This window comes from Micropterus dolomieu, linkage group LG07 (assembly GCF_021292245.1).
Source record: "Micropterus dolomieu isolate WLL.071019.BEF.003 ecotype Adirondacks linkage group LG07, ASM2129224v1, whole genome shotgun sequence".
Lineage (NCBI taxonomy): Eukaryota > Metazoa > Chordata > Actinopteri > Centrarchiformes > Centrarchidae > Micropterus > Micropterus dolomieu.
In genome coordinates, this window is record NC_060156.1 from 27316406 (window position 1) to 27326907 (window position 10502).

The window sequence follows — 10502 nt, forward strand, 5'->3', positions numbered from 1 at the left end:
ATGTACAAAATTTTAAATTTTAAACCCTCAAGGTTGATGTCCACCCTCCATAGTCTCACAAAATCCTGTGAGAAATACTGAACCTGAAACCTGATCCTCTTTAACATGAAGTGGTTTTAGAAATACAGATTCTATAGATAGCCGACAGTAATCAGGTCACTTAATTGATTATCGAGATTATTATTATTTTCTGGAGATCGACCACTTGATGGATTAAGTCACTGTTTCAGCTCTAGTCTTCTGGACCACAAAGATAACAAGAATCTAGACAAAGTTCACACTGTGGTGGTTTAACGTCTCTGCGAAGTTGAATTTCAAAGCAAAATGAAAGGAAATGAAACCGCTGTGTGATTCTGAAAACAGTCAGCAGTAATGGAAGGTGGGTAATGAGGAAGTCAGCGGTTTGTGTGTTGAGACGTAGTTTTCAGCCGGTCTTTCCATTTGTTTCTGAACTCTGAAGCTGAAAGCATTACAGCTGAATGTGTGTCTCACCAGGTGGTGAAGTCTTTGCTCTGCGGGGGTGATGGTTCACACTGATTCACTCACATGACAGGAATGTAAAACCCTCGGCAACAAGATTCATTGAGTGTCGGTTTGTGTGGAAGAAGTACTCAAATCTCTACGGTAACGTTAGGATCATAAATGTGGGACTTTTACTTCTAATGGAGTATTTTTACATTGTGGTATTACTTAAGGAAAGGTTAGTTATAACTACTTTATATACAGTCAGCTAGTTTTAATAACTTTTGCCTAGTTTAGTCATCCTAAGGTCCGGGCCCCACCAAAGGGTCACCAGATAAATCTAAGGGGATATGAGATAATTAACGGGAGAGGAAAGAAGAATTAACAAAGTCCTGATACACAAATCTGTTTTCTGATTTTACCTCAAACAGTTATTTAAATGAATCCATGTGAGAAGTTCAGAGCTGAAATGTGTCTGATAACAACTCAAGACATCTGAAACATGAGGTTTTCCAAAAAGGTTTACTTATTAACTCCTTGGGAGGATTTTATAAATCTATTTTTTTATGTAAAATTTTAAATGTAACTACAGCTGTAAGATAAATGTAGTGAAGTAGAAGTATAAATTAAAGCAAAACCAAAATACTTAAAAATTCTGTACTTAAATGTACTTTAGTAAATGTACTCAGTTCGCCTGGTTCACTTATGTAGTGCTAAAACACACAACAACACACATTCACTCATGATAACAGATAATAAACACATTACAGGCACAAGTCGTGCACTACAATGATTCATGTGAGGGAATAAAATAAAACTGAAAAGATCAAACGATAAATTTCATAACCGATTAATCATTTGTTATTTTGTTTTAAAAGAAATAAAAGACAAAAGGATCTGCTTCCAGCTTCAGGTTTCCTTTGACTTCGATGAATCACTTAATGCAGAAAATAATTGTTAATAATAAAAGTGCTAATTTGTACCCTTCACATCAGAGCAGAAGTTTTATTCAGCATCTTTCTGACTGAACTCACCACATGTTAGACTGAATTCTAACATGCTCGTGAATTTCTGGTCCAGATCAGGCTCTGGATCTGGCTGCGGCGGACTACACAGCACCGCAATGCAGAGCCATAAATTTTACCAACGAGCTCCGGCTCTAAATGTTCACTTCACATGCAGAAGATTAAAACAGAAATCTGTGCTGAAGCCTTTTTTAACATCCTGAGCTTCAGACATCAGAAGGATTTACTCTGATTTAACCTTCTGCCAGCTCTCTGTGACCTTTGACCTCTCTCTGTTTGCTCCACACCCACAAGTATCTGGATAAAGATATCAATCGGGTCCTTATCGTGCCAAGCTGTTTGTACTATCCCACTTCCTGCTGCTGGGGTCACCTCCTCATCCTCAACACTTCTTTAACCACATGTAAATGAAGAACAGTCACCCAAATCATGGATTTTAAATCTTTTAATATTCAAAAAATACTTCACTTTTGGCTTCTTAGTACATAAACCACCTGGTTCTGCTCCTCTATTAATACAGTGTAGTTCTCTACTGTCCGTTAGGAAATGAAAAGTGCAAAGTAGTGGACACACTGTCCTCCACACTGAGAGGAAAGGCTACTTCAATGCTCCAGAAAAACAGTCGGCATGACATCCATAATCAAAGAGGCGATGTCTGTTCTCAAAAAGAAAAAAGAGCAGGGGGCACAAGTGACCCCAAGCCTCGTGCAAAATCAAACTTGTGTTTCCACAGTAGACATCCTGTGGGTGGAAATAAAAAATATGAGTCCATAAAAGTCCTTGGTGAGCTACAGCAGGAGCTTCTTGTTCAGAGTCAAACTGTGTTCAAAGTCCAGATGAAGCAGCAGATAAACAGGCCAGCTGTTTCTCTCCCTCCAGGCTGATCTGAAGAGTCATTTCAAGTTTCTTTTTTGGTTATTTTGTACGTTATATCCTGCAAAAGCGGAGCTTCACAGCATCGAACAGCTTTAATCCAAACATTGTTGTTGGTTTTTTTAATCACTGCAAAGTAAACCTGTTTGGGACAACACTGGCAGAACCCGGACTCCTTACAGTAAATGAGACTCAAACACTGTCCACAGAATCAGCAGCTGTTACCGCTTCTTCTTCTGTTTCAGGGATTTCCTCCTCTTCAGTATCATTTCATACAGTTTGTCCATACCCTCGTGGAGCCCCTCACCTATTATAGCACATGCAGGTTGGATGTGGTAGGTGGTGGATGGGGTGAGCTCGTGCAGAGCCAGCTGCTTCTCAATATCTGCCACTGGAAGAGATTTGGGCAGGTCCTGCTTGTTGGCGATGACCAGCAGCGGCGTGCCCTGGTTCTCGGCAAACTTGGTGACTTTGTGCAGTTCAGTCTTGGCCTCCTCCAGCCGGTCAACATCCACAGAGTCCACAACATAAATGATCCCATCTGTGCATCGGCTGTAGGACTTCCACAGGGGCCTCAGCTTCTCCTGGCCCCCCACGTCCCAGAAATGACAGCTGATGCCCTTCGCGGTACCGTTACTGAGCTTGATCTTCTCAGTGTTGAACCCGATCGTGGGAACAGTGTTGACAAATTCATTGAATTTGAGTCTGTAAAGGACTGTGGTCTTCCCAGCAGAGTCCAAACCCAGCATGACAATGTGAAGAGACTGGAAGGCAGAGATGTTGGAGAAGCTGTTGCCCATTTTGGCGTTTTTTCCCCCCTGCACTTGCTGGAGGGTTTTATCCACCACCTGAGTCTGGAAATAAATCCTCTCCTGTGCTCAGACCCGCTCGGTAATTCCTGGTTTGAGGGTGTAAAAGTCGAGGCGGAGGGGGTGCGCAGGCCCCGGTGCACTCTGGATGACTGATCAGCTCTGCTGTGGCCCTCAGTAGCAGCGGGGGACGCGGTGCGCCTCAGCAGGACGCAGCGCGCCGTTCATTAGTATTCTCCTCACGCACTCACATCCATTTGGCGACGAGGAAGCTCCACTGTTAAAACACTCCGTCAGGACGCAGTGGACAGTGTCCGCGCTGGAAAGGACAACGATGATCACAAGTCTTTCCCCGCCTGAATACCCCTCCGCTCTGTGTGTCCTCTGATTCACTCCCCTTCACAATCAAAGTCCCTGGAAGCTGCGCGCAAACAGACCCGCCTCTCGGGCGTGTGACTGCGCCCTGCCCCTGCCGTCGAACCGGGAAAAATAATACCGAAGATCCACCGGTCTGTGTCGCAGCTCCTCTCCTGGCGGTCCCTGCAGCTGCACTGTTGTGAGGCTGACAAAACAAGACCGCAAAACAAGAGGCGGCCCCGCTACGCTCCACCCCGCCGGGACATGTGCCAATGAGGCAGCGAGCGTCCCCACGAGCTGCTGTGGAGATCCTGCAGACACACTGCGCCTCTGCAGTAACACCACCTGTTCAGGAAATTAAGCAACTTTAGTATTTTTTTGTTTTGTGACATAAAGAAAAAAATAAATAAAGAGATGTTTCCGCAGAAATAAAGGTTTATTTTCATGGTGATTTTTAGAATCATTCACGGGCAACAACGACACCTTCTGGCACCAATGTGCAAGAACATGAAGGACAGAGGATGTGCAGGCTCTGTACGTAATCACAAAACAAACAAAACGGAAGTTGACATTTAAAATTGGAAAGCCAAATATGTTCAGATGCTTTTTGGAAACAATCTGTAAATAAAACCGTTTTAATTCAACCAATGAAGAAATTAAACTTTTTCTGGTTATTGAAAATTAAACCCAGACTATAGATTGATTACCACAGATAGATAACTTTATTAATGCCAAAGGGAAAGTGCAACCACCTCACGTGAGATAGATAAGAATCAAATAGGTACAATTTAAGAACCAAAGTAATAAAATTAGAATATACAGTAACAGAATGAGTAATATCTATGAGTAATATTCTGCACTATGGTGCAAGTCAATGCAAAAATGTACAGTAGAGGCAATGCTCTGTAGTAATGTCATGAGTTATATAAGTAAAAACACAGAAAATAGAAATACAAGCTTACAACAAATGGCCAAAAGTATGTGGTAACTATGCCGTAATATGTCATAGTTGGTATATCCACCTTCCCTCCTGCAGCCTGGATCCAAAATTTTGTAGAAAGACTTCCCATAGAGCGCTTTTCTTCCTGAGACAGGTACACACAGCTGCTCAAACTAAACACAAAAAGACGTAGTGACAATAATAGGAATATAGACAAAACAAACAAATCAGTGAATAAAATTATATATATATAAATAAAACAGTTGTGATTATGTGTATGAGTTTATAACTGAAGAAGAGACAGAAGAGAGATGGAAGATAATAAGTAGGAAATAAATAGGAATGTTTCTTTTGGTTGTTTTTGGTTATTATAAATAAATGTGTAAATATCCCTGACCTGTTTTCTAGTCAGTGGGAGCGGAGTGAACTGGTAACTAAGTTCCAAATGTTAAGAGACATCTAGATAGTAATTTTATGGAGTAGATCAACCTGCATCAGAATGGGATGGGCTGAAGCAGTTTGGGTGTGAATTGAAAACCCTATATAAACGGTGGGATTTGTGCTCTCAAGGGGAAAAGGTCCTTTTTCTTAAGTCCTTTTGTTTGTTGTGTTGAGAGCCGTGTACTGCATACCAGTGTAAATAAATCAATCACCTCTGGGAGCATACGATGTTTGAGTCTGCTTACCTACCACCTTTCTAGCCACTCTGGTCAGGCTACACTGCATATATATATACACACACACACACACACACACACACACACACACACACACACACACACACACACACACACACACACACACACACACACACACACACACACACCATTATAAAAATATGATGATTTCTATAGTCAGGTACTATTTCAAAAAGTCAGATTCTGGTCTTAACTTAGTTTTGAATATGTAGTTACTGCATTTTGCCTTTTAAAGAGCATCACAGTGCATCATGTTTAGTTGAGGTATAAAGTTGCATAAAATGGAAATATTCAAGTAGCCTACAGTTTTGAGATAATGGTACTTTATTCAAGTGTAGTATTATTAATGGTTTTCAGCAAAGTGATTTGATTCTGACAATAACTCCTTTTCGTTTGTGGCTCCAAGACTGTGGAATAAACTTCCCATTTTCATTAGATCATCCCTGACTACTGAGACTTTCAAATCTCATCTTAAAACGTATTTTTATTCTCTGGCCTTCGAGTCAGTCTAGGGACACTCGTGCTTATCTGTCCTGTTTGCTTCATGTTTCTATTTATTGTCTTGTGTTTTATTATTGCTGTATGTTTTATCTGACTGATTTGCTTTTTTGTTTTTAATTGTATTAATTAATTAATTTTTACTTTGTATAGCACTTTGTTCAACATGTTGTCTTTAAATGTGCTTTATAAATGAATTAACTTGAGTAATAAATCACTTCTACTTTCTCAGTAACGTGACAGTTGTACTGCACTAACCTGCTGTACTGCTTTCATCCACTAGATGGAAACGTCCAACAATGAAAAACAAATTGTTTTTCTCCCACAGTCAGCTGTTTTTATTTCATCACAACACCTAATGTTGCATGAATATGAGACAAAGAGTGATTTTTTAAATCTGCATGTATAGAGAGTGTTGTGATGGAGGCGATACATTCAAAATAAATGTGGAGACATGTTTCAGTGTCAGTTCCAGGAAGTAGCTGGTACCTGTTACAACAAACAGACAGTGTGCATGTGCACACACGTTTTCAGCCTCTTCAGCTTCTCCTTCATCATTATTCCAGAGAGGATACCTGCAGGAGCGTCGGCCCACCCACCTCCTCTTCTCTCTAAATAAATGTGCACACACGCACACATTTGTTTTACTGTATATGAGACTGCATTCATTCCCCCTGAATCCTGATTCATTTCCAGGCATGTCGTTACCCGGTGGTGTTCTGGAGGGTGAGCGTACATAAACTCTATTTACCCTCAAGTCAAAAGCAGAAATAGCACTCAGGACCTTTCTTCCCTTATACTGTTATTTTCACAAGAGCCCAGAGGAGCCGATAACCCACCGCCCACACATGTGAGGTGGAGGCCCAAAGAAACAAACACTCATATAACTGTATCGGCCATACATGTTACATTAAATAATCTTTAAAATAAAATACTGTGAAGGTAAATAAATACATTTATATTTGAAGCTGAGTTGAACATCTGGTACTTCCACCCCACCATCAGCCCAACATGTACTTGGACCATGATACTAATTCAAACCAAAACAAAGTCAGAAATGTTGGAAATGTTGCTGCTCATATTAAACTGTTTCTAAGCCACTGTTTGTAAGGTGAAATGTCTTACAAAATTAGTAAAATATACCCCCCAAAAATCAGTAAAATCTCTCTAAATTATTAGTAAAATATTCAAAAACATGCTGTAAAAATTATAAGTACATTTCTTTGTTTAAATCTGTAAAATCTCCAGATGTTAAGAAAACATAAAAAAGAATGATGCCATGTTGTTGCCCATATTAAAAGGGTTAATCTTTAGTACACTAGAGATTAAATGTTATGCCACGTTTGACGATGTAGAGCTGTGCCTGGGAAGCTGAGCCTATGATGCTTAAATTAACATGTTAGCATGCAATGCAAATATTTAGCATTTTAAAATACACATAACAATCACTTTTATTAAGTATGTTGACATGTAATTTTGGTAATGTACGGTGGCAATGCTGCAGTGAGTAAGACACTTAACCTCTGGTTTCTCCAGAGGCGTGAGACCTCTGACATATATGGCAGTTGTAAGTCGCTTCAGATAAAAGAAAAGTAGTAAAATAAGTATCCATTATTGTAATGTTTAGTGTAGATTCATGCTAATATTAACATTACAGTATGTAAACATGCTAAAGTTATGTTTAGCATGAAAAGGACAGTGATTATGAACCATCGCCTCCAAAATCAAATTCAAGCCACTAATGCTGCATACAGAGTGACCACTGGGTCTGCACGATCTACCTAAACTCCACAATACAAGCTTACGTTCCTACTGGGCCAGTACAAGCCTTATTGCTGCTCTTACTAGTATCTGTTGTTACTCGTAGTTCTCTTATTTTACCGATAATTCCATTCCTTAAATGTATAAATGTATGTGTCGTTCTGATGAAGTTCAGAACAGCTAATTACTTCACACCTCTATAACAAGAGACAGGTGCGTCGAAGAGGAACAAGTAGGTCAAAAGTTGCAAAGAAAAGTCCCACACACCGTCCAACTTGCAAAAAATATATACTAACGTTTCGGTACTAAACCTTCATAAGGCAAATTTAAAGATTCAGTCCACTTGGGAACTCACAAAAAACTTGCATGATCAAACTTATTTGTGTTACTTCAGACAGAAACAAACGTGGAAGTGGACTCTTGTCGTCAGTCAATTGGCTGCTCTCACGGAGGTTTAGTTCAACCAAAGAGATTGTTTCTGTTGTCACGCTGGCCCGAAAGCTGAAGAACTTCTTAAGATATAAAACTCCATTCTGCCTGCAGCCCACATCTGTGTGAACCAAATTTTTAAAATCATGATTTATTCACGTTGCCAAGCATGTTTTCCAGAAGCATCTTCATGTTCTCAGTGGGAGATTTCTAATCTCCTGATGGGGGGTAGTTTCCATCTGTGTGAGCATGTTTATCAAGAGTTATAAGTGAGTTATAATCTGTATAAAGAGTTATGTAAATTTCATGCTTTTGTTTCTGCAAGAAGTGATTCATTGTCATCTGAAGATTTTAAACATTCACATATGAAGCTCAAAGTGGGTCACATCTGTACAAACAGCCGTGAGAGGGTGAATGTTTCCAAACGAATGATGTTCAGCTGCTTTATATCCACGATTACCACTTTGAAATCTATTTTTTGTAAATAAAAGTGTAGCCAGGACGGAGCGTACTTAATGTTTCATAAGGTGTGAATGAATAATAGAGGAAGATAAAATGAAAGTTGGTCTTATGCTCAAGGACAAAGAGAAACACGGGTCCATGTCCATGAAGAAACGTGATGTCAGAGCAATCCGGTCGGTCTGAGCTGTTTGCTAATGAAGACTTCAAAGTCTGATCTGCTGGATATCGCAATGCTGATCTCACATCCACACATTCCTAATGACCCTCAAGTGTTCACATTTCTGAAGTTTGGAAGCTTTTTTTATTCTCCTATTTTGAAGAGAAAGGCTGCAGAAAATTGGACCGCAGCAAAGATGAGTGATGCAAGCGAGGTGTTCGGCTGTGAAATCCTGTTAAATGACTCGTGGGCCGGTGGCTTCCAGGTCTGGGTTCACGCTTCAATCGGGAAGTCAGATTCCATTCAAAACTCTGCCAAAAATCACACACTGAACAGTCAGGGGATGGGAAGCTATCACAGCATGCACCGGTTCAACTCACCTGTCATGTCAGGACAAAAATACAATGCATGTGTTCAGTTTATTTAATATCAGCCCTCTTACGCATTTGGGGAAGTTTGACAGCTGTAGATACTCCTGTGCTCTTGAGGACTTGAAGTCCACACACTCTGCGTTTATACTAAACTGTCACAGAGTGGCGGTTCCGAGGTCATGGGATCTCGCGTCATCAGCTGGTTGACCTTGTGTGTGCTGTGTTTTGCAAAGAAAAACAAAACATGAGAATGAAACTGTGGATGAACTCGAGGCTGAGAAGAGAGAATCAGCAGTTTTTTTACATTTTATAGCACGAGCAGATACAGAGCGCTGGTGGCGCTTACCGATCAGCCTGCTCTCATTGGCTGTTGTGGGTTTCTGATCGGAGGAAGAATATGTCTGTAAACCCCTCGCACTACAGTTTCTTTTGGGCCGATCATTGGTTCCCACCAGCCTTGGCTCAGGAACCCTGTGATTGTTGGAAGGGCGAATCAGACCCACTCATCCTTTAGTGTGTGGCCAGCATTAACCATCAACTTTCCTAAACTTAACTAAACCAAGATGCTGCCTTTCCAGGAGCATCAGACCAGAAACTCATATTTTTGACTTTGGTGCCCCCCAGTGGTCGTATTAAAGATGGCGTAATTATATAAAAAAACATTCACATAGTGGCTTTAATATGAAATATAGAAATAAAGATTTGTGTTGTATAAATTGCTAGTGTTAAACATTGGCACCTGAAAACCTGTCCAGGAAAGAATACAATTCTGCTTTTATGTATTATTGTGCAGTTTATTATTGCAGTTTTGAAGGCTCAAAGAAGAAACCATAACACTTTTTAATCTTTGTAGGAGGAAGTTACTGCCTGAAAGCAGAATCATGCTGCAGACCTACATGTTGTGTGAATGGGAATCGCCTGCAGGAGCTTGTTGATTGAGGTATACTGCAGGTCTTGTGTTACTCAACCTGATAGACCACTGAGCTCCGTCTTAATGGCTCCTTCAGCCTGCTTGGGGGAGATAAAAGCATCGCTCTCGATATCACACGTAGGAGGTATAATGGAAGCTGACAGGACTGGTTCACCTCCCTGAAGAAAGTGTCCGAACTCTAGAAGCCCCAGATAAAGAGAGAGAGAGAGAGAGTGGCAGAACAGCATGACAGAGAGACCCGAATTCTACTTTCATGCTTCACATCTCAACTCAAGTGCTTCAGATGAAAGTGGAGTGTTGTTTTTCTGTATGTTTCTGTGTTTGCAAGCACAAACAAGGCGAGAGGCCATGAAGAGCTGTGATCAATAGAATTTTAAAGTCAATTCTAAAACATACTGGGAGCCAGTGTAATGAAGCTAAAATAGGAGTAATGTGGTCATATTTCTTTGTTCTGGTAAAAAGCCTGGCAGCTGAGTTCTGGACAGTCTGGAGTTGATCAATAGATTTTTGGGTTAAACAGGTGAAAAGGCTGTTGCAATAATCCAGGCGTGATGAGATGAAGGCATGTAAAATGGTCTCGGTGTCCTTAAAAGTTAACATAGATCGAATTTTTGCTATATTTCTAAGTTGATAAAAACATGATTGAACAAGCTTTGTGGTGTGCTGCTCGAAATTTAAATTACTATCAAACCAAACACCAAGGTTCTTTGCCACAGGCTTAATGTGATT

The 10502-nt window shown here is 40.5% G+C and overlaps 2 protein-coding genes across 2 annotated transcripts in view; both read right to left on the reverse strand.

Moving 5' to 3' along the window:
* Nucleotides 1-1917: 1917 nt before the first annotated feature.
* LOC123974317 (ADP-ribosylation factor-like protein 4C) lies at nucleotides 1918-3717 on the reverse strand. The gene has a single exon (XM_046054934.1). It carries the CDS (start codon nucleotides 3158-3160, stop codon nucleotides 2582-2584), a length of 579 nt encoding a protein of 192 aa, XP_045910890.1. The 5' UTR covers nucleotides 3161-3717; the 3' UTR covers nucleotides 1918-2581.
* Nucleotides 3718-9652: 5935 nt separating this feature from the next.
* The window catches only part of LOC123973661 (SH3 domain-binding protein 4), a 43235-nt gene continuing 42385 nt past the window's right edge, over nucleotides 9653-10502 (reverse strand). Inside the window, exon 4 of the mRNA XM_046053858.1 lies at nucleotides 9653-9951. Coding sequence (XP_045909814.1) covers nucleotides 9802-9951 — 150 coding nt within the window. The 3' untranslated portion in view covers nucleotides 9653-9801. The remainder of the gene's footprint in view (nucleotides 9952-10502) is intronic.